We start from the raw sequence: 24,926 nt of genomic DNA on the forward strand, positions 1-24,926 counted from the left end.
AACTTACCACTTTTCAGGGGAAAAAATGAAGTAGAGAAAATAATACATAATTAGACTGATATCCAGCCTCATTCTGTATTTCTTATGAACAAGCACTTAATCATAGTACAGCTTTGGAGTACAGGCACCTCTGAGGAGTAACCACTTGTGAGCGTTTCAGGCATCCTGTACCTTTAAACTATATGATTGGTATCCTTACGTAATCTGACCATGAAAGCGTAAGTTTCCAAATATGTGTCATTAATGTTGCATCTACCTAATAGTTTTCAGTTCCCGTACAATTAGAGATTCCAGGATTTTTTTTTTTTAAATTTGTGTTGAAGTAATGCCTGTGAACCCATTCCTGGAGTATGACTTCACTGGTACCAGAGCTAAAGCTAAACCCCAGTCCCAAAGGCTAGAACTGCTGAGATCCCGACACTCTTTCCTTCAAATATCTCCATCTAATGTAGTTCCCTAGGAGCCATCAATGAATGTAGATTGTTACAGTATTGGTGGAAGGGAGCTGGGTGGTGGATGGGGAAATGGAGAAACCATCTTTGGTTATGGTTGTTCTTAGGTCAAAGATAGCAGAAAAGAAAGAATACAGTGTCTGGCCGAATACTTTTATCTGGACCAAAATATATTATTTTCACATACATCCCTTGGATAATTGTATTTGGCTACAGACTGGTCAAGAAAATTCCAGTATCCTGACTGAAGGTAGTACTGCATCAAATACATTGACCTTGCCTTTCAAATTTTACATTAGTGAATGAATGTTCATACATTTCAAAATAAGGAGCGTTTAAAAGGTGATAAGTATTTCTAAATTATCTATTTAATTTTCATTGGTGTTTCATTTACCTGATTTTCGTATTTGCATTGTGGTTTTGCAATCTTTTTCACTCTAGATTACTGCATATAACAGGCGTACTTTTGAGACAGCGAGACATAATTTGATCATTAATATAATGTCAGCAGAAGGTATGTACAGAAAATAGCTTGCTGTGCTTTGAACTGAGTAAGTAGAACCATCTTATGGGCTCCTGTTCTTTTAGGGTATAAAATACTGTAAAATAGTTGTCTGGTGTTCAAGCCAAATGCAGGGGCACAAAGGGGGGAAGTAAAAGAATATTCCCTGATGTGATTCAGTTTGTTATTTTTCTCCACATTATTGCTGTCAGGTAGGACTGTTATCCTTCATTCATAAAAAAAGTCTGTTTGCCTTTTTTTGATTATTTTTTCTCATCTTTTCAAATGGGCCTTACATGAAGGATTTTACTGTCTTTCTGCACATTGTTTAGTTTTCTTAGTTCTGTATGTTCTTTATGCAAAGGACAATTGTATAGGCAGATTCAGAAAACAACAGATGATGACATATAGATGGACATTTGTGTCCTTAAAATTAGTGCTTTTCATTATATGTACATACTTAGTCTGGAGTGCTGCACGTTGGAATGCATTGTTGCTGCAGATCAGTTTTGACCCCCAAATTAGAATGAATGTCATTTTCTCTCTTTAATGAAGATTTACCAGCTGAGACTTTTCCTCTAGACTACTCTTTCAACTCCCAGTTGTTCCATAAATAGCTAGTGGTTTTCAGCTTAAGTAGTAGGTAATGGTACTAACTATTTAATTAAACATAATCTCATTAGGTTCAAAATGAGCTAGTTCAAATATAAGATTTTTGGAAAGGTGTGTCAATCTTGGAAGTTGTATTACGTTAATCATTACTTCAAATTCTTCCTTATGAAGCCTTTGTTTAAGGCAAAACTCTTGCTTTTCCATCACAACTAGATTTTCCTTTACCATATCAAGCGGAGTTCTTCATAAGGAATATGAATGTAGAAGAAATGTTAGCAAGTGAAGTTCTTGGTGACTTTCTCGGAGCAGTGAAAAATGTATGGCAACCAGAACGCTTGAATGCTATAAATATTACTTCAGCCCTTGACAGGGGAGGGAGAGTTCCACTTCCTATTAATGACATGAAAGAGGGGTAAGTACATGTGTCAGTCTAATGTTTTTGCTTTAATCTTTTTTTTTTTTTTTTTTTCCCCCCTTTACTGAAAAGCTTAATATTTTTTCAGGTTTTGTAGAAAGTTTACAATTACTGTTTTATGTTTTGGAATTTTGGAATTAGATATGAAAAGTTTACTGATGATGTTCTGAGCCCCCGTTAAACCATGGGTTTATCATGTTAGTTACCATTTCAACAGGCGACAGTTCCTATGTATTGATTTTACAATCCAAGGAATACTGATAAATTCCATTAATTAGAAAACAGTTGGTAGTAAATATGCTTATTTTGTAATTCCAGTTTTACTTCTGAGCAGTTATTTGGCATGCTTTTCAAGTATTTAATAGTTACCAATTATCAGAACTGAAAATTTTGAAACAAGGTGCAATAGGGCATAGGTTACAAAGGCACTTAGATTTCTAAGAGCGTTTAGCCAGTAGCAGCATCATTCATAGCTGTGCTCTTACTTAGAGAAATGTAGTTACGTACTTCAGGAGCACTGTGGACTTTCATGTGAAAGTGATAAGCTGAGGGATGTGGGGAAATTATGTTACTGAGTGTAAACTGCAGGAATGGGCTATTTCCAGTTGTGATTCATAACCATAAATTCTATTCCAAAATGATACTTCACTTAGAAACTAAAAAGGATTCAGCCTTCAAAATATGGTTGTGGTAGTGTTTTTTCCTGGCAAAAATAAAGATGCGTAGTTATTTTTAGACATTTTAGGATTAAATAATATCTAAGAAAGGGCTGAGGGTTCAAAATCTGAAATGTGTGCAGAAAATACTGTTTCAGAGCCCTTTTGTGCATCTGGAGTTTCTGAGCACATCTAAAGAAGGAAAGCAACTTCAGTAGCATACAGAGTAGTAGCAGAGACACTTAATACAAGTTGCTATATTTCAAACATTTAGTTTGATAATGCCTAATATATGAAATGGCAACCAGGACCTAATTTCTGTTTCAGGATCCACTGATACATCATCACGTAGTACAGCAGACTGTATTTTCCAGGAGCATTCTTCATGTTCAAATACAAAAATGAATAATACAAGTAGCACAGTAGCTCTTATTTTATGTACTGTAATGCTAAATGAAGTATTAAGTTTACATTCAGCTTTCAGTATTCTGCCAATTTTGTTGGCAGTGTATAGCTGCAGTATGCAATATTTTAGGCGAAGCTGAGTGCTCTGGCATGTTCATATTAGTATTAGGTATAGAAATAACTAGCCTTCCATGACTTTTTTTATGAAAAAATGAGAACAAACTCTGAAAGTACTATGCTGAGCAAGACTGAGGTTTTCCTTATGGCAAAATTACACTATTTTAATGCAATTTTCAAAAGTAGTACTGATTTACTTACATGAGGAATCTACACTTGGAGCTCTAGGACTTCATAGAAATTGACAACTCTGATGGTAAGTAAACATTTACATTACGCAGCAGAACAGAATAGGTTGTAAATAAGTAGCTAGAAAAATCCTTTTGATTTCAATCTGTTATTCATATGCTTAAAGTATAATTTTTAAAAGTAGTTTTAGTCTTTAAAGTCAGATGAATGTTACTGTGAACAATAATAATGTTTGGAAGAGTGGTTCATCATCCTTTGGGGATTTGTGAGAGGTATCCTGACAGTCTGTCACTCACCTCTTTCTGCAGTGTGTATGTTATGGTTGGGGCAGATGTTCCATTCTCTTCATGCTTACGAGAAGTGGAAAACCCACAAAATCAGCTGAGATGCAGTCAAGAGATGGAGCCTGTAATAACATGTGATAAAAAATTTCGTACTCAGTTCCATATTGACTGGTGTAAAATCTCTCTGGTGAGTTGTTGGTTTTTGTTTTTTTTTGTTATTGCATAAAAAATGTTTACAGAAGTGCAATATTTTATGCCAGACGTGATTGAGGTAAGACTTTTGCCAGCCTGGCCAGACAAGTCTGCCAAATTCCACTTTACTATGACTGATTAATACTGTTTTCCATCTAATAGACACTCATAAGGATTTTGCTATGTAGGCTAAATTATATTAGAGTTGAGCATCAGTGAAACCACCATATTCATTTTCATTAGCAGTGATTTATATAAATGGCCAGAGAACTCTAGGGCTTATAAAACTAAAAAACAAAATAGAAAGAGAGAAGTGTTGACTATGAATCAAAATAAATGGGAACATTCTTCTCAGTCAAACACAAGAAAAATGATGCGTGAACACTAGGCTATTTGCCATGGAAGGAGTATAATTCCCAAAGAGGCTTTTTAAAATTATTTTTGTTTAGCTCTGGTAAGGAAAATCAAGAAATTATAAAGTATTGTAAGAGAACATTGTAGGTAAGTTTGAACAAAGATGGTGAACATACATAAAATGAACTTAGATGGTTATTGAGCTGGTTCAGACAATCCAAGAAGAAACTGCAAGGGATACGTGAAAGGCTTTTGTACAATGTAAAAAATGTATTGAGTATGAGAAAAGGTATTCATACACAAATTTGATTAGTTAACTTCCAACCCTTTCTTTCTATACACTAGGAAAGCCGTTAGAAAGCTGGAAAATACTTGTTTTAAAAGAATATCCAGATTACTTACTGTTTTTTGGGTTTCTGTTGAGAAGTTCCAAAAGATGCATGTGCTTACCAGCAGCTGAAAAATAATAGAATGCAGTCAGCCTTTATCAAGAACAAACTATGTCAAGTCTTTGATTTCCTTCTACAAGAAAGAACAGGTGCAGCAGCAGATGTCATTTCTTTTTGGTAAGGTTTTTTGATAGCTCATAAGCAAGCTCAGAAACATGGCCCAGATGAAGCTAGGACCTAGTGGAGAGCTGGTTGGATAGCCATAATCATAGCAGAATCAATAATTCCTTTCCGTTCTTCACTAATAAGCATGGTGATGGAGCATGCTTATTACACTGAATTTGTGGTCCCTGTGAAACTGAAAGGATCTGCAGGTGCATTGAAAGACAGGATACAGTTCAGAAAGGTCTTCTTGAGAAATTGGAGAAACAGCCTTAGAAAACGGTGAATTTCAAAAGTAGTGGCAGAGGAATAGTACACTAACGCAAGAACTATCAACAGTACCCATGCAGAATGAAGCGTGGCTGGTTAGGAGTACTTCTTCAGAAAAAACATCCAATAGTAACAGTGGCTCATAAACTCATTAAAAAAGTCATGAAGCAGCATTGTTGTGCTGCTATGAGAAAAGCAGAGATCACCCTGGGGTGTGGAACAGGAACAGGCTTTCAAGAGAAGCATCACCCTGCAGCAGCCTATGGTGCAACCTTCTTGAACTCGGCGCTTGTTCTGGCAACGTGCCGCAATAACTGAATTTAAACAGTCTTAGGGGTGTTTGCTGTTGCCAGCGGCACTGCAGCTGCGTGTTGTAACCTGGTGCATCAAAGGGAGAAGGGAGCCAAGCCTCCCCGTATCTAACCACAGTCTGCTTTTCACAAGACCAGGCAAGCAAAGGGGAGGGGGTCCCTCAAGGTCCACGGGTTGTGGGAGGGACTTGAGCCTCATTTCCCGTAACCACAGCATAGAGCAGCAAGTGAAAATACAACCATCAAAATCCTCTTCCTCCCGCTTTTGATGAGGTGACGTTGGCGGTTAGCATTTAAATTTGTGGGTCCCAAATTCTGCAAAGAGGGGCAGCATAATACATGCTTCCTCTTAACGCTTGCTTTTTGATAGCCCGTTCGCACGCCATGTATGGGCTTCTGTCAGTCACAGAAGTGCAGAAGTATTTTCTGTGCATTACGTAGGATTTGGGATTCGGCTAAGCAGCCAAGTGGAACTTGGTATACCTAACATAGAAGAAACTGCAGAATTAATGAGTGGAGAATACATAAATTAATTTGTGTCAAACTGTCTTGCACTTATTTTGTATATATATATGTGTATGCATTTGAAGCTCAGCACAACATTATTTCTAGCATTCCATGAAAACCTGTTCGTTCATTGCTTAAGTTTTAATACAGCATTTTACTTAAAGTGTAAATTATAAAGGAAACACCATCAGTTGCAAGATTTTTCAATGAACAGGCAAAAAGTCAAGCGTGCAGGCAAATAGAATTTATTTTCATTAATGATTTGAAGAGAGTTTTAAAACTTACGTTAAAACTAAATCTTAACAGTAATAGCTGACTGAAGATAACAAGAAAATGGAGGTGGAAAATTGAAAAGTCATGTGGGAAAGGCAGTCAAACAGTAGCAAAAAAAACCGGTTGTGTTTCTAGAAACATTAGACAGAGACATAAAAAAAACCCAACAACTTACTTGTGACCAGGAATGCAGCCTTCTGGAGGTTAGTTGAATTGGGAGGTAGAAAAACTTGGGCACTCTGGCTCTGATCAATTAAATGCGTATCTCATGTCAGGGTGCTTCCTGCATCGGGTGAGGAGGGAGGCAGCAGAGCTGCTCAGCCCTCGGCAGGTCTTTTTCGAGCACTGGATGTGAAGCTCAGTAGGGAGGAGGAGGGAGAAAATTGTAGGTACTCCACTCTTCATCTTTACCACCTTTATACAAGAGAGGGCAGTATTGCTATTTAGGAAGACTAGTAAGAAATTGATTCATTTGTCAAAAAGAAATAAGTATTGAATAACTAGTTTGCAGTAAAAAACATTTATTGATTTATTTTTTTTTAACTCAAATACTATTTGTGTGAGATATCCCTAAAATTAATTTGTAAAAAATATAGTATCTGTGGTAGGCACAAAATAAAGTAATAATATTACTTAACACATTCAACAAAATGTAAGGTTTATTGTTTAGAAAAAAAAGTGATTGGATGAAATTGTATAGAATTTGTAAAATGTGCAATATAGATTCTTTTATATGTTATGGTTGGTTAAATACTGCCTGTTTTTACATTCTGTTACTTTGTTGTATAATTGTGGTTTTTTTTCTTTTTTTTTTTTTTCTGGGTATCAGGTTGACAATACAAAACAAGTTTCCACCTTTCAGGAAGTGATTCGTGGAGAGGGGATATTACCTGATGGTGGAGAATACAAGCCACCTTCTGATACACTGAAAAGCAGAGATTATTACTCGGATTTCCTAATTACACTGGCAGTGCCCTCGGCAATAGCACTGGTGCTTTTTCTAATACTTGCCTATATCATGTGCTGCCGACGGGAAGGAGTGTGAGTACTTTAACACACTAATAAGTAATGATAGATTTTTCTAAGACTATAATGCATAGAAGACTATTTGTTAGAAGGATTCCATTCAGTTCATTAAAAAACATTAAAAACAGCCTAAAGGATATCTGCTTGAAATTTTGAACTATTCCTCATCCAAGCACATACAGTAATATCCAAGAGAATGGATTTAGGGCCTTTAGTCATTCTAGCTGAAAGGGTTAAAATCTCAGCACACACACAAAACTCCACAAAATCTCCACATGTGCGCAACTCTCCCAAATGCCCCAAACAAATAAAATACTAATAAAGGATCATTGGTTCAGGACAATGTTAAGTAACTTCTAAAATGCTAACTTTTATAAAATAAATCTGGTTGAGGAGATGAACTGAATTTAGACATATTATAAAAGAAAAACACATAAAAGGAAAGCAGCAAGTAACGTAACTTTTGCCATTTCTTACGCAAACTACAATTTCATTTTGTCACGGAATTTATTTTAGCCAGAAGCTTGTTCTTTAACTTGCATTTTCATTTCCCTGTGTGTGTGTCTCTGTGTGTGTGTCAGTCATCCGTATCACATCTCTATACGTGCGTTCATCAAGGCCTCATCATAAACCCAGTTGCAAATGCTGCCAAGTTGCGTTTAGCAATAACCTTGTCAGCATTTCTACATCATGTACTATTTTCATCATCAGATAGATTTAATGTTCCAACTATCAATGCTATTATTTAATTCATAAATTTTGTTTTGTTTTTAGGGAAAAGAGAAACATGCAAACACCAGAGTAAGTGTCTTCTTTCCTGTTATTTTTCTTTTACCATTTAATTTTCATTCTCAGTAGCTTGTCATGCTTCATACATGTGTGTCATAATCTTTTTTCATTCTCTCTAATACATGGTTTAATTCATAAATGTGAAAGCTGCTTTTAAATCAGTCTTGGCAAGGATAGAAGACCAGAATAAAAAGGGTTTGAAATTAACAACTGTCAATTCCAAATAAAATAGTGCTGTTAGAATAAATATGTAAATATGCAATTTATTCTCCTGGTTATTGGACTTCCCAGCCTCTATCTTAAAGGCAGTGGACAGGAGAACAAATATCCTGGAAGGTATCCAGTGCCTGTACTACAGAGCGTTAAAATTTATCTGTGAGTTTTGATGAATCTACCACAAGAATCAGGAGTTAACCATAACTTTTATTTTAACTGTAGCGAATAAATTGAACATTAGCCGTAAATTGCACAGTCTTGGATCCTATGAAAAATACATATGCAGACAGCAAAATGGAATAATTACTGCCTTAAAAATGAAATAAATTCAGTATTTATTAAATTAATTATGTAAAGGTTTGCTTCTATATTGCTGCACTGTAGAATCTGTAGCACGCATCAAAGCCCTTGTATCTTTAAGAAAAACAATAATTGTAAAAGTCTGTCCATTTTAATAGAGCACTTAGAATATATACTTACTACTTTATTTTCTTTTGACATAGCATCCAGTTGGTCCACCACAGTGCTATACAGAAATCAACCAAAGAGCTTCGTGACATGTCTAAAAACAGAGAGATAGCGTGGCCTCTTTCAACGCTTCCTGTGTTTCACCCGGTTACTGGTGAGATTGTACCACCCCTTCACACAGACAGCTACGATAATACCAGTATGCCACTGATGCAAACACAGCAGTGAGTATTTAGATGTTATTTTTTAATACTTACTGTGTTGCATAATTTAACCATGGATTCCAGTGCTTGTCGTCTGAAATGTGTTTATTACGGAGCTATTGGTAATGACTCTGTAGCTCAAGATTGCTGTGGTGTTCGCATTTCAAGCAGAAAGAAAGGACTTCTGTTACAAAGTTAAATGGCTGCAGACTTGGCAAGAAGCTTTGCGTGGAACAGTTGTGTTTCTGCATGTTTTGGAGAAAGACTACTTTGATAGAGGAATTAATTAAAACTGTTCTATTTTAGACACCCTGCCTCTTGACCCATGACTTTGGAGTTCTGGTATAAAACTACCACTGGATTGGTGGTAGTTTCATACCAGAAAACCCAGACTTTGTGAGTACTTAGTACCTGTCAGACATGGTTTATTTTTTAAACGTTAACACTGAACAGAGGAGCATATTCCATTACACAGATAATAAATACAGACTTGCCAGTCTTGGAGCTCTCAGCCATTTCCATTGTTGCCAGCCTCTCTCCGTGACAGAAACCAGAAGAGTTAGTTTCTATTCCTTAAAGTTAATTTATCAGTAACTTAATGAAACTGTCGAGCAGACCCATCCAGTGCTTTGCACACGGTTTTAATTCAGACAAGTCAGCAGTGCTGTAGAAAAAAGGCGTTTTTAGAAAGGCTTGGTTGAGGTGTCTGGGGTTGAGCAGATCTGAGGCAGTAGTCTCAGAAGTGGCTGGCGCTGGTTTTTGGTGTCGTGCTATGATACTAGCTCCAGTCAGTGGCTTCTCAGCTGGCAGGTCTGCATGGCCCCAGTGATACTGGTCCAGTGCCAGCACTAACTCAGCCCTATTTTACACATGCTTGCCCTGAATTCCCTTCATAATGTAGTTATGTGCTAGAAGAGTGTGTTCTTCCTGTCCCAAAGCTAAATTCTCCAGGACGTACAGCTGTATGAGTTATCCCTTGTACAACTGCTGCAAAGTGCTCTACCCGGTCTTTTACAGTTTCTTCTCTATTCAGAATAGCAATATTTTTTAATAACTGGAGTGCCAAAGCCTGTACCAAAGGCTTTCTTGAGTTGTGCATAGAGTACTTACCCACTTCACCTACATTCCAACCCCTAATTCCTTTCTGTAAAAACAGCCTTAGTATCTGGTAGCTGTTAAAATAGACACTTAAGCAGGACACAAAAGTGTTAACTTTGCCTTTATAAGTAAACTGATCCGATTTGTAAAACTAGCTGACCGTTCGTTTATTTCGCTGTCAATAATGTAAGTTGCAAATACTGTCACGATTTCTGTGTTCATCATTTACAAAAACCAAACTTTGCATAACATCAGAAACCTGTGGTGACTTCTGCTGCCTCTGGCGTTTCACCAGATCTGAGCCTCTGAACATAGTTGACAGGTGGAATAATAGGAACAACCCCTTAACACTTTCTTTCTTTCTTTCACTGGTTTGGCTAACATTTTGACAACTGTATTTGCATAGTGAAAACGGATTATTGCTTCATAAGCAAAAAAAATGAAGTTTAAATACTGAACTTTCATGCATAATGTATTTTAGACTTTGTATGGAAGCATTAAAGATATTAAATTGCTTTTTGTAGGAACTTGCCACATCAGACTCAGATTCCACAGCAGCAGAGCGCAGGTCAGTACCGAGAAAATACTCTATTAAGTGACCAGTGTGGAGGAATCACTAGCCAAAACGCATACAGTCTATGGGCAGTGGAAACCATTAAAGTTTTACAGCATTGTCATTCCAGATATTATTTTTTTCATACATCAGTGAAAACTTTGGGATGGGATTGATACAACAAGTAGGAGAAATGCTACGTTAGGACTCAGCATGAGACAGTGGAGTCTGGTACAGCTAAGATAGAAACCTCCTCGTATAAATAAAGCTACAACCGGATTCCTAAATGTGCTTACACTGTTCAGATTCTCTAAAACTCGATAGGAAATCAAAATTTCTAATTCCCACCCATACTGGTTAATCTGTGAAGGAGGAGCTTTTCATTGCTGTTACTGAAAATAAAGGAGTTGATATTGGGGGATCTGTGGTGAGGCACGTATGCATGCTGCAGGTTTCCTGTGTCTTATTCATCACTTCTAAATCCTATATATAGGATATAGCCATATGACAGGGGATAAGGATCATACAAGGAAAAAGTAGAGGCCACAGTAAAATTTTTGAATATTCAAAGAGGTATTTAGGCATTATTCTCTGTATATATTTATGTATTGAACATAATACGGGAACTACAGATCCAAGAGGAAGATTTGTTTTAACTTAGAGAGGAGTTACATAAGCAACTCTTTTTTTTTCATTCAAAATCCTTCTTCTTCATTACTGCTTTCGGGGATTAAAGGAGAATTTCGTATGACAACATTTCAGAGATTTGAGGCAAGTATATAATAGATGCTTCTGCCCATGTGTTTTGGGTTTTTTTGTTATCTGGAAATTAAAAACACATTTATAAAAACAACCCAACTGACTGCAGTTCTGCTAGCTTTGCTGTTTGTGTGCTTTATTATACGTATACTGGAAACGGCAGATGCCCCTGGCAGTCCAAGCCTCTATCCAAAGCCTCCAGCACTGGTTTGGGTTGACATTTAGCATAGCTTTTAACGCTCACTACTGCAGGCATTTGGAAGGCAGAGTAAAAATGCCACGTAGTTCAGCTCTTCTGTTCTGTTTTGTTACAAGAGTTCCAGTCCGTCTTGCAGTAAAAATCATCTGCTAGTGCTGTGTGTTGACAGCAGTGAGAAATTTTTAAAAAGGTAAGAAATACAAGCTAGCTAGGTTTGTCTCTTGCAGGTCACACTGAAGAACTGCCATAAGAATAGATCTTAAAAATCCTCCTGCGTCTGTATTTTCTGCAGGACATTATTTTGGTAGAATACACCTGTTCTTTAATATTCATCACAGATGCTGCCTGTGACAAGCTCTCAGAAATCAGAGGAGGGAAAAAAAATGTATTTGGGACAGACAATGTGTCCTCCTCTTCTCTTGGTTTACAATGACACCTTTGTAACTCAGATGTGCAGGTGACACTGCAAGCCATTCCATGACATGATGGCATGTGCCTCTTGCAGTTTATCTTCTAAAGGATATCTAAGACTCATGTCAGAAGGGTAGACTTTTAGAGTTACAACTTAAAAGAGAATTCAGGCGCTCCCAAGATGATTTTTTTTTTAGTAGCATCAGTACAAACTTACCAACCAATTTTCTTGATCTGTTCAAATCAGAAGTTTCCAGACACTTAAGGCCAAAAAAATTAGAGAACTAGATATTAATTCTTTAATTTTTTTCCCGTCCTACGAAAGATTCCCAATAATATATTCAGGATTATTAACATGCTATCAGTCACCACCATGAATAAGGAGACCTTTCTGTTTTAAAGGTTCAGTAGACCATACTTAGTAACTTGAAGAGCAGACTGTGTCTAATAACCACTAACCTCCTCAGGAACTATCTGAATCCCCAGTAAGAAACAATTGTTATTTAACCTTTTACAAAAATACGGACTTAACAGCTGAGATAACACTTGATGGTTTTCACAAAGTTCATGCAATTCTTTCCCAGTTATGTTTTAAAAGTGACAATTCAAATATATTAACGTTCATATTACACTGCTGAAAATTGCTACTGGTCTCTAATATGAAAAGTTACATTGGCAAAACTCATGAGGACTATTTTAAGGGGCTTAAATGAAAAAGTTTATAGGCTATTCCTATAAATATGCAAAAGACCAAACAGTGTATGTACACTGTATGGCGCATTTTCCATTTTGAGTTTCGCAGCCTCCTTATGAAGTCTGTTAGATCTCAGATAGAAAAATAAATTCCCGGTTAAACAGTCTTCTCCCTGATCTCTCTCTTCCCAGAAGAAAGCAAGCGAAGCTTCTTCACGTGTATGTCGTCTTTTGGTCCAGGTTGTACATGTAGTGTTTCTCCAATGTGGTTGTTGATACAGGGACTAATAAATCCTATTTATGTGCTGTTCAATCAATTGGCAGTTCAGTATTGTGGAAGCATCATCTGCCACTGATGGATTATACAAATTCTCATCTATTTGCAGGTAAATGGTATTCCTGAGGAAAGAAAACTAACAGAAGCAATGAATTTGTAATCGGAGAAGGCAGCAAATTGTCTTATTTCCTTATTTGTTCTGATTGATGCATGAGTTTTTCTGGTGTATATTGTGCATGCCCACAGTATTAAGACTATTTCAGTGCCAGAGAGTACAGTCACTTCCATGTAACTAGTGTACCTTATCCTTTTGTACTTTGGACATTTTTGACAATTTGTAAGCACTGATAACTTTTTATATTTGTTACATTCAAAAAAATAATCTTTCAAATATATGTATGAATAAATATCAAACTTTATTCTGTCCTGTGATCCCTCCTGAAAGTTTTAACAGGGAAATCAAAACTTTAAAATATGTGCCAGGTTCAAAGGATTTCAGCCTCTGTTCAGTGGGATAATTGCCTTACATTTGCACACCAAAAGCCGTAGTGTATAAGCATGAAAACTTGTGCAATGTGATGAGGTTCAGAATTAGTATTCCAAATTTATTAGGCATTAATTTTTTAGAGATTATCAAAACACAGTGAGCAAAGTTATTTTTGAAAAAAGAAAAATAACACACACACCCCCCCTAAAACTTTTCCTGTTGAAAATTGGATTTTTGTTCCTTTACCAGATACTACCCTATTTGAAAACGTGTAACCAATGAAACATTTAAAATCTGTCCATTCATTCATCTGGTTTATGTTACAAGAAACTGTTACAAACTACAGGCAGAAATTAATGTCTGCAAATAAATAAGGGTAACTTTTGTTATGGTATACCTGGACTAACTTTTAACTCTTTAAGAATACTTGTTAAATAGTTCTTTTGTTATATTCCTGATGCCCCAGTACAAGTTTATTTTTTGTATCCTCCACCTTCTTTGCTCCAAAAAGAATAAAAAGAATGGTGGGAGAACTAGCTATGTAATAAACAAAGGATTCTGTTTTAGCATCTTAAAAAGGAGTTTATTAAATACATACTTTCCTGGAGGTGGCTACTTTGAGAGGCATTTCTCTGTGCAGCTGAAAGCTTAGTAAGATGAAATTTGTTAAAAGGATGTGAACCGAGGTTTCCTTATTCTTCAATAGATGGTGATAAATTTATTTTCTGACACTTTTCTGTGTATTTTAGATGAATTATTCTGATGCTTCTTTAAATCCTGAATGCAGCATAACACAGGACTTAAGGGTCTCCAGCTGTAACAGCTCACACCCAACAGTTCTTGGCGTTTTACCTTAAAGCATCATACCATTTTAAGCTGACACTTAGGCTTTGGTTTTCTTCTGTAATATTTTGTCTTTCAGGAGCTGTACGTTCATCAGGATGCTACATTGTAAGCAAAAAGCTGTCTGTTTAAAATTGCTAAATGCTGGTTATATTTCCTTAGTTGAGAGTTTTGAGGTCTCTGCTAAGAGAAATTCCGAGTCATTTAGGAATTTAAGACTGAGGCTAAAAAGAATCTGTAAAATAAGGTTATTGGAGTTTGTAAAAAGACCAAAAGTAGTCACTGGCTTTTTTTCTTTCTTTCTTTTCACAGTTATGACCATGTTCCTTCAAAACACAAACACTTAATGTTCATTTTTAAGTAAACGATGTGTTTATAGGCTTGGGCCTGAACGCAGCACCTCAGCAGGTAGTTAAAACAGTCCTGAGCTGCTTTTTAAGCTGCATTTTGTGCAACAAGTATGGTAACTTGCAGCAAAGTACGTAAGTGGCGCTCAGTACTTTATAGGTACTTGTATATTGTCAAGCCTTAAATGTCAGTTTGCAAGGCTGCCCTAAATGCCAAGCACAACCCACAGCACATCCAGCCGCATCTAACCCTGCGAGTAGTGCTGGGGGTTGTTACACACTACAAGAGGTAGTTCAAGCTACAGTCATGTAAGTTGAAAAACTACGTTTCTGAAACAGTTGGAATAAAGAGCCATTCCTACTTGCTTTCCAAGTGGCATGCATCGCTCCTACCTACCTCATCCAAAAGGGACCAGGGAAGAGATTTCATCAGCCAGTGAGCCTCCTGAGACCCCTCCTTTTTTCCAGCAGCTTGGATGGTTATCAGTGGTGAAAAGTGACCTAGAAAACTGCACACTGAGATTTATAGTGAATAAAAAATTTATCCAAGCTGTGAAAAATTTGAGTACAATCAGCACTTGGTTTCTACTAGTTCCTATCATTTTCTACTCTATTTTCAAACATACAAGCTGTCAGTGCTTTGAAACAGAAATGAATGGAATGGATTTTAAATAATTTTTAATGCAACGTAAGACTAAACTTTGTAAATAGTGTTGGTTTTGAATCGTAATGATTTCTGATAACTCGAGGATGACACGACAATCAATTAAGTACCAGCTGAGCTGCTCCCATCTTAGTTGTACTAATATGTAACAGTGCCAATATGTTTAAAGAAATTTCTTAAAACTGCTATGTACATGCATGAACAATCACTTTGTACCAGCGGGCACTCCACCTATTTTGACAATAATCTGATGATACAGGTGACTTGCGTATTAAGCACACCTGAACTATTTTATGATTGAAAGCTTCATTTATTTCAGGTAAGTTTAATAACAAATTATTTTTACTTACTAAAACAATTACTGTGGAAGCATAGCTTTATAAAGCTGGCTAAGGACACTTAGTGGCTAAAGAATTAGTAATAGTTAAACGTGCCAATAGTTAAAACAGTAAATTCACAGCCTCTTTTTAACAGTGTATGATGACAGTATGAATGGACATTGTATTAAGTGACTGTCGCAACCAAATTAAACAGAAAGCACTACAGCTGTCTTTGTAAATATAGGAAATGTAAAATCTAATAAATAGGAAAACATTAAGTGGTGATGTTTTTGCCTGGTTATTTTACGTAATAATGCCTCAACAACTTCGTGTCACCGTTGCCAGTGTTATGGACAGTAATACTGGATGGTGAGCATCTAAGAATGGAGGTGCAGCTGACGGCACAGCGTTTCTGTTTAGCTGATGGAGATGCTGAAATAGGTGGTGTAACCAGCAAGGATGGAGAGTATTTGCCCACTTAGTTCAGGTGCCCACATTAGATGGTACCTCCCTGATTATACAAAGAGCTCTGGGGACAGAAACTACCACTCTGAGTCCTTTGCTTAAGGAGCCCCTTCTGTTCAGTGTGGGACTTCAGTAGCTAAATTAAAAGCTACATTTCTTGACCCAAACAAATCTTAAGGATGGATTTCTTGATGTTGCCAGACTGCAGAAAAGCCAACTCCGTTCCTCTGCTTTCACACAGTTTGCTGCAGAATTTCTAGCTTGTAACCCAGGGAGGAAAAGTATTTGACACCTCCGCTGTGGAGTTCTGCTCAAGTCCCCTGACCTCCAAGGGTGGTTTTGACCACTGGAGCTGTAATTTCATCAGACCTGGGACAGTGCAATTAACGGCAGAAGACTCTTTCTTGCTGCACTGCATCTGAAATAATTTGTGATACAAGTGAGTATCTGCCCTTCATTTGAAGTAACAGTATCCAGAACATTACTCTGGGGGAAAAAGCAATACTAATCTGTAATTTAAAGTAGGCATAATAGTGAACTGTACCCCAGCTAGAGTAAAGCAATAAAAAGTTTTTACTTAATTGACGTTGCTCCCATTACAAAAATAAGCATCCACAGCACATTTATTTAATGTTTAAATTAACTTCATATTTTTACATAACCTGAAAAGAAAATATATTTATCCCACATACAGTCATAGTAAACAAGTGCATTATTTCAAACATTAAAAATAAATCTTTTAACCAAGTCTGTACAACAGATAAATAAAATTATATCTAAAATACTTAAAAGTTGTGAAAAACAAAACAAAAATTCTCTCTCAAACTCACAGTTCCCCATTGCTCCTAATACTGGCATAGATGACAGTTATGCATCCTATCCCCCACTACACTGTTCCCCTGTACCATTTCTTTCAGCCATGCAGATGTACTGATCGAGGAGGTTAAGTTTCCAAACACTGGAAGTAATGCACACAATGAGTATCCTTCCAGTAGCTTCAAAGTAGCTGGCAGGCTTTGTAAAACTGCTAAACTTGGGGAAGTGAGTGATACATATTATTTTTTTTTAATGATGAAACTTCTCCACCAAAAAAAGAAGTGAAGCCATTCCTTTAACACAGGTTTTTTTGCACTTATTGGTGGCTGCAAGTTTGAATTCAATTTAACAGGGATAAGATCAAACCATGCGCGTGACAGTTAAGCACGGTACAAACTGGGATTCATGTTTACAATCATACATAATTGCACATACGCTTGGAAAACAGTATTGTGCTTGTGGTTTTGCCTGCTAGCAAGTAATCCATAGAAGAATAAAATTAATAAAGCAACTAGAGGTCAAACCAGCACCTGAACGCAAACAACAAAAGGCAAAGAAATGACCACAACCTCACTGAGTAAGTGGAACATAAATTACAGCTTGTCACTGCCACACTGAAGGGCTGTTTCTTTCAATTTAACTTTTTATGCTAAAGGAAAGAGTAAGAAAGATGGGTGCTGCTAAAAAGGACGGGGAAAAAAGGTTCCTCCAAACAGCTCCAGTCTCATCTGTAGTTCTGAGACTCCACCATCTGCATGCAACAAGATAACCACTCAGTCCCTCCTCCTCGTATCATCAACAGATTTACTTCCACCCTTGACTTGCATCCTTTGAAATGAAAATACTATTACTGGAGGGAATATGGCACCAGTTCCTTAATGAGACCTAGGTTCAAGGTCACCTGCAAACTCAGAGAGAGGTTTGAAGATCACTGCTGCCCTGTTCTCCTGTTTCCTTAAGATCTGGTAGACTGGATATGATGGGATTTCATCTGAGTGGCAAAAGGAAGCTGGAGGTCTTCCAAGAATTCTCCATCTTGAACTGAGTCTGAAAATTATTCATCTGTTTGTTCACTGAGATGTTACAGAGAACTGCACATAGTTAAATGAATTAGTAGAAAATTTATGAAAAAGCAAACGATTTTTGGAAAAAAATCAAATTGTCTTTATAAATTTCACCTCAATTTACCGCATTCGCTGAAAACATCTTAAATTTCTAAAAAGATCCCATAAAATATTATGTAAACTTGTATATAATCTTAAATCACTGGTGATGACTTTTTATTTCCATGTATAAAGGGTTTCATATAACATATACTATCTCCACCCAAAATACTCATTTCTAAACAAAAAAACTATCGCTTTGTTCAGAAAAATGCCCCCATTTACCAATAACTTCACGTTTCACATCCGCTGAAGGTGACCATTAACGAAGGATCACAAGTTTGCTCTTTTCCGAGAATGATCACAGCATGTGTTACGTGTAGGCGGTGCCCTAGCAGCATCCGCTCTTCGTTTGGCTAATTCTGTGATATGCCCATGATATTGCTAAACCACTTCACTTCTTCGTGTCATGTTTAAACAGATATGTAAACAGAAACATATATCCAGTAGAAAAGACTCATTTTCACATGCAATTCTGTACAGTGCATTCTTGTTTCTCAGATTATTTGAGAAGGCTGTTTCCACACAAAATATGTACATTTGCACTATATACATTTTCCACACACTTAACTTAAATATCTTCTTGTACCTCCAGTTGAGAATTTTTGTTTAGGCAGACACAAAATAAACCTGAAGAAAGTTTCCAAGAATCTTTTCAAGTTAATGCCTTGACGGATCTTGCATTGCTGAGAAGAAGTGTAGTCCAGAAAAAAAACCAGCTATGCATAGCAGCCTTTTCAGCAGAGTTGAGTTATCTTTAGGAACCACAATCTGTGCTAGATCATTAGTGATCTGAGAAATCTCATGTGCCACACACACAAATATAAAAGTGCTGACAAGAATGTTAAACATTGGATATCCAGGAATGAGCACCAAGATCCCCTTTGTGTCTGCTGCCAGCCAAATATGGTATTGGCAAATGAAAAGCTGAAAGAAAAAACGAAGTGCGGTTAATAATGATTATATATATAAATATTTTTACTTACATAAAAATATCTAATTATTACTATTGCACCGACACACTATCCTTCTGCTTAAGTCAGACATTTATGATTAAATAACATACTTCGAGAAGCTGTATTCCACATGTTTTTCATTTACATTATGTCAGAGCAGATGAGGAGTACGCCTCCATTCAGTTACTATAGCTCTGGTGAGGGACTGAACTAACATATGCGCCTGCAAATGAAAAGACGATGCTTCAACAGCTGATGAATGGAAAGATCCCGGGAGCGGATCAGGACCAGGAATCAGAACAGCGAAAATGTGATCCTTTAAAAAAATCAAATTCAAAATCATGTCCTACATACACATTTTATTGCAATGAGTTTCCCCCCTAAGTTCCTATCCCTTTTTAAAGTATATTTTAGTAATCAGATAAAATTAAACATTTAATATTATTAAACAGCAAATAAAATGAAAAGCAAGATAATTCCTACTGTTTCAAAATACACACTCAATGCAACAAGGTAATATTTGGACTAAGAAGGGGTTTTTTGTAAAGGTACATTGTTGATTAATGCAGGAAAGCTTTGTAGGGCAAACACTAGTTAGTATAATTCATGCTGATCCTTCAGCTGGCTTACATTTTTATCTTCCAACTGCATACACACCACAGCTTACTCCAGCATTAAGTCCCCACTCTCACAAGCCTATACTCCCGCCCCCCCCGCCGAAACAGCGTAAGAAATAAGTTTGCTACTGTGAGACTGCCACTTCAGCGATTTTTAAGTGTAGACAGAAGCTACAATGCCAAGAGGTCAAATACGACAGCATGATACTAAGTAAGCCAATAAATGTTTTCGCTATTTATGTGTTATACTCCAATATTGATAATAAAACCACCTGTCATTTCTAAGTTTCAATTCACTGTACTTCTCATCATTCTACTTACCTCTAAAGAAATTTTGCCAAACCAGGCAAAGAACGAGCTATACACAGATCTGACATATCCAGGAATGTTCCTGATGAGGATGAAAGCTAAAATCTTAAAACAAACAAAAAAAAAAGTGACTGTGGATGACAAGCAGATTACACACACACGCACATCAAAGGTTTAATCACTTTCGCTGTCCGAAGTACCCCATGCATTAAATTTTCTTCATGATCTAGTAAATATATAAACCAAACAAAAATCCATGCCAGTTATACCTAATAAATTTTACCTTGAAATTGCAAATCTCTTACATATTCTTATAGCATAGCAAGTCACATTTACACCTTCAGTAGAATCACTAGGCACCGTCACAAAACATGTTACACCATGCCAGCCTAAAATGAAAGTGGCCACAAATCGGAGCTAACCCTCAATTTTTAAAGAGAGGGTGTCGGTGGACAAACTAATATTAAAAAATTAAGTCACATATGCACTGAAGAGAGTAGGACAAACTATTTAAAAAGAGGAAAGGGAGGAAACAGAATCAGACAGCTGGGATACAGTGAGGCAGGGAACACAGTAAGAAGAAAATCTAAATTTAAGAAAACCACATGCATGCCCCTGTGGCCCACCCCCTTTCTGCCTAAAACTGACTACAGGGTCCCATAGGTTCCTTCCTACACTAACACCTCCCAAACACTCACGCTTCCCTACAGCCGCCTTCTTTTCTACTGCTGTGCAATTAGTTAAATGTTGGGTTTGGCCTTAAGCAGTGTATACGAAATCTACACTAAGGATATCAAGGTTAATCGAAAGCATAACCGCACTATGCGAGTTCAGTGCTTAAAGGCAATGAGAAACAGTGTACAAGGCAGTTAAACCCTTTTTCACTTTCAGACATTAAAGACTTTCAGAATGACGCTCAGTATCTGACATTCCATGTTAAAGCAAAAATATATACTTTTTTTTTAAAAAAAAAAGCCCCAACACGAACAGACTACATTCTATCACTGTAAGGAAGAGGATCATAATTATAATTACCTGCACCACAGAAACAGAAGGATGTAGTTCATTGCACTCTGTCTTGTTTTTACAGCTACTAGCCCAAATAGAGTAGGTCTAAAAGATATAAAAATCAGTCTGTGTAGCAGTTATATGTAACATTTAAAAATTAAGCACAAGGTAAGCTATTTTGAAGTGCTTTCAGCAGTAGTTGCTTCACTAAGATGTGAGACAGTAATAGAAAAAACTACATTGCGCTTAGTTTTGTGTTTGTCTCAAATTCATCTTTGCAACTGATGAATACCATACTTACTCACACCTTAAGATACATGCACACTGTTGGCAAATTTCTTTTATCACAAATAGACAAGCAATTAAGAGTGGAGGTAAGAGCCGCATTATCTACCATATTATTTTTATGATCCAATTTTCTTGTAACCTTTGCAATGAACTGAAAGAATGACGATGTTTTACAGTTTACTGAAAGGAAGAATATTTTATTGAGTAGACAGGTAGGGCTGTGCACAAAAACACAGCTGAAATATCTCCAGATCAAGATTTGATTTTTTAAATCAACGTATTTTCTAAACAAGAACTTCAGAAATCTTATTCTTTAGAGATTTACAAACCTGATTATACTAGTTATACTAAGTACGTACCAAAAAGGATACAACTGAAATAAATAATAAAACATTTGAAATTCTGCTGGAGAAAAGAGGGTCTCCCTTTCCTTCTGATATCATCTGACGTTTCTGCAATGCCAGGTAAACGAAAGCAAAGAGCATCCCATGAAAAACCACCTGTAAAAGACAAACAGAATGCAATGAATATTTCATGGCTTTTACAGGAACTTCAGGTACAAACTCTAACGCTACAGGATAAACTATTTGTAATACCAAAGCTTAGGCTTCAAAAGGTCCTTTCCCAGATTTACTGAAGTGAACAAAAATAGGCTTTCTACACTTGATTGTCATAAGCTGCATTTTTAACTCAACTCAAAAACTACAAATAAAGTACTCTTACTAATGCTTCAGAGCATTAAAGACATAACAACAAAATTTCAAGAAGCTTTCGAGTACCCAACATACCCTCTGCAATCTATGCCAGCATTGAGAAGGGCTTTCTCTGGGGAAAACCCAAGAGTCTCCGGCCCTCTCCCAAGCTGGCAGTTGAAAACATTCAACAAGCACTACAAGTGCTTCCCTCCCTCACAGACACAATTCTTAAACAGAGTGTTTTATGACCTTATGCCAAGTTCTCATTAGCTAGCAAGATGATGCTGTTTCAGGCCCATGTGGTGCTTATCTTCTGTATTTATTTTGAGACTTGCTCTTCAGCGGCGTCACAGCACACCCACTGTTCACGAGCAACAGCACTCCAAGCCTGAAATGCTGCAACACAGTGTGCGCTGCTGATGGGAGCAGCCCAGGACGAGCCTACTGTGTGCTTTGTGAATTTCAGCTACTGCAGACCAACAGACATAGAAGCGTGCAAGTCACCCTATTAAGCCTACGTTTAGTAAAGAAATGCTCCCATCTTAGAAACTCCACTTGCTTACCAAGAAGGCAAAAAACCAAAAAAGAGACCAGTGTCTCCCTGTTCTATTCCCCCACACTGTAGGTTCAGTAACCGGAAAGAAAGCACTTTCCCACTGGAAAACTATTTTAAAATACAGGAAAGAATAGTCTGGTTTGAGCATCAAGACCCTGATTTTAAAAGTGTTTCAGAGGTAACATTAAAAGAAATATATCCTTAACTGATATAACATTCAAAAAATATTATTAAGAAAGCCACCACAATAATTTGCCTTGTATTTCAATAGCCTAAAGTGCTACAGGTGTTACACTTCCACACTAAAATTTTTGAGAAAAGATAAATCTCGGTCATTTGATGACTTTATTTTTTAAAAACAAACTAAGTAGGATCCAGCAGTAAGTAAATCAACACCCAAGCAAGGCTTTCACTGACATTTGCAGAAATAAGGTGGAGGTAGCTTAGTCTTCTATTAAACAACACACTAGAACAAATTCTTGCTTTCTCTGGAGGAAAGGAAAACAACCCTCCCCTCTCCCCACATTAAAAAATATACTTAAAAGACCATGTAAATTAATGCAAATGTTACACACATAGCGATCCAGCTTCCACCTAAACCACCATTCATAAACATTCCCATTCAGTTCAAAACACTTGGACAGTGGCCAGAAAGAAAATATCTTCTCAAATGCACCCTGTAGAAAATAAACATGGCAAAAGCATTAACAATTGTCAGCCATATTTACTACATCAATATGCTGTCTTTTAATATTATCAAATCCCTATTTCACTAGCTACGTGCCATTACCAAAATAACAGGCTTCCTTAAAAGGCACTCCCCCCCCCCCCAAAAAAAAAGAAAAAAAGAAACCCAAAAATACTTCTTCAGATGAGAGAAGGTTTCAGTTTTGCTTCCCATAAAGGTATTGGCACACCTTCCATTTTGTACGGCAGGCTTAAAGGAAGAGAGCACTGACTTGTTGGGATAAGGAACGCATACTCTACCTACAGAAGACTGCAGTTCAACAGGCTTGAAACCAATGAGGGATTAAAACCACACAATGCCCCCTGTAAAATCCAAGTGACAAATCCTGCCCTTATTTCTGTCAGCTACACTTACAGCATTGCAGTGAGTTGCCAATTCAGCATGAGAACCAGTCTTTTGAGGAGCTATTGAAGCCAACACCTGGTCTCTAAGAGACACCGGTCTTCATGCCACCACCTATCACCAGATGTATCACCATATGCTAGCAAAAAATAGTAACTTTAAGCACATAAAAAAAAAACCCACCCCAAAACCAAAGCATAGACTTTTGTATTTATCACATTTGTAGTAGTATACTAAAAATATGTCAAGCATTATAAACAAATGAGTAAGATACAGAATTGTGTTTTTTCCAGCATCCACACCAATTCAAATATGAAAAGAAACTGAAAGTTTCAATTTTTTTTCATCTGTATTTATGATACAGGAGCAAATACAGAAGTTACAAGCACATTAAAAAGTAGAGATAGGTAACATACTCTTAGGCTGTTAAGGATAAAAATAGTCAAAATTTACGAACCTGAGAATATGACAGAAAATATATACACGTCAGTAAGCAAACCAGTTTCAGCAGTAAACCAAAGTGCCACAAGCAATTCCCTGAGGAAGAAATAACCAGTATGCAGTCATCAATTTTTCAACAGCAAACCCCAGGACACATTAAATAACAACTGCCAATTGTTTAGTGTAGCTATGCTTAGTAATAGATACACTCACAAATAATTGTTCAACTATTACCAGCAGTATTTTACCACTATCTACATTTACATACCAAATTTTACTTTAAACAATTAAAATAAACATTCACAGTAATTAACCACCTATTAAACTTAAATTAAGCCTCATGTCTGAAACAAGGACAACATACATACAGAAAGAAGAGAATGTAGGTTTTCAAACAGAAACACTATTTTAAAGCATCTGCTTTCCCAAACACCCTGCGCAGGCAGTCCTTATTCTAGGTGAATACAACTAAATAAATAAAACACAATGCCCACAGCTTGTGTCTTCTGAAATAAGTAGAGCATATGTTATTAAACTTTGAGGTACCAGTTGTACTCCAAAGCTCAATTGCAGGTCATTAAGGACAAGTATCTTGTTAAAAGAAGCCTGAGAAACTGCCCATCAAAGCTGTCAGCTGATACTAAGGTCTACCCAAGCCTCAGCACTGCAACAGAGATCATCTCCCTCTCTCTCCACACACATTGGCAGCCGTAAACAGGGACATAAACAAGTGAAAGCTGTCATTGAAACATTTTCTAGTTTCACAGTACACTGTTGCTCTGAAGTACACAACAGTCATTTCTCTGTATCTGGAACAGAAGTGCCTTTGCAGAAAAAAACCCCAACATAATAGTGGAGCTATTTGCCTTTGAGATATTTTGTAAAACTACTGTCAGATTATATTTTTGCAGCATCTATTCCTAGTATGCATTTGGTATATTTCATTGTCCTATCTGTAGACTATAAAAACTAGGTATTACTCCCATCAATAGGGAAAGAGGATCTAAGATTCCTAAGGTTCTAGTTCTAATTTAGGTGAATTAAATAATAAGCATTTACCAAATGATGACAGCTTTTGA

At 36.8% G+C, this 24,926-nt stretch overlaps 2 protein-coding genes across 11 annotated transcripts in view; one reads left to right on the forward strand and one right to left on the reverse strand.

The window, feature by feature from the left end:
• Window positions 1–15,721, forward strand: part of SGCE (sarcoglycan epsilon) — a 33,604-nt gene extending 17,883 nt beyond the window's left edge. For 6 of the 10 annotated variants that reach the window (XM_056338735.1, XM_056338737.1, XM_056338736.1 and 3 more), the window contains 9 exons: window positions 894–966; window positions 1,780–1,978; window positions 3,657–3,819; window positions 6,920–7,131; window positions 7,891–7,917; window positions 8,625–8,813; window positions 10,415–10,458; window positions 11,180–11,214; window positions 12,892–15,721. In XM_056338735.1, coding sequence (XP_056194710.1) covers window positions 894–966; window positions 1,780–1,978; window positions 3,657–3,819; window positions 6,920–7,131; window positions 7,891–7,917; window positions 8,625–8,813; window positions 10,415–10,458; window positions 11,180–11,214; window positions 12,892–12,942 — 993 coding nt within the window. In that variant the 3' untranslated portion in view covers window positions 12,943–15,721. Of the gene's footprint in view, window positions 1–893; window positions 967–1,779; window positions 1,979–3,656; window positions 3,820–6,919; window positions 7,132–7,890; window positions 7,918–8,624; window positions 8,814–10,414; window positions 10,459–11,179; window positions 11,227–12,891 lie in introns of those variants that run through there. The other 4 variants (XM_056338734.1, XM_056338728.1, XM_056338730.1 and 1 more) reach the window with 2 other exon arrangements.
• A 792-nt stretch (window positions 15,722–16,513) lies between these two features.
• The window catches only part of CASD1 (CAS1 domain containing 1), a 31,739-nt gene continuing 23,326 nt past the window's right edge, over window positions 16,514–24,926 (reverse strand). Inside the window, exons 13-18 of the mRNA XM_056338727.1 lie at window positions 23,864–23,943; window positions 22,892–22,993; window positions 21,425–21,565; window positions 20,805–20,882; window positions 19,782–19,874; window positions 16,514–18,814 (exon numbers count right to left, since the gene is read on the reverse strand). Of these exons, the coding sequence (XP_056194702.1) occupies window positions 18,548–18,814; window positions 19,782–19,874; window positions 20,805–20,882; window positions 21,425–21,565; window positions 22,892–22,993; window positions 23,864–23,943 (761 nt within the window). The 3' untranslated portion in view covers window positions 16,514–18,547. The remainder of the gene's footprint in view (window positions 18,815–19,781; window positions 19,875–20,804; window positions 20,883–21,424; window positions 21,566–22,891; window positions 22,994–23,863; window positions 23,944–24,926) is intronic.

Source organism: Falco biarmicus, chromosome 4, assembly GCF_023638135.1.
Source record: "Falco biarmicus isolate bFalBia1 chromosome 4, bFalBia1.pri, whole genome shotgun sequence".
NCBI classification, from domain to species: domain Eukaryota; kingdom Metazoa; phylum Chordata; class Aves; order Falconiformes; family Falconidae; genus Falco; species Falco biarmicus.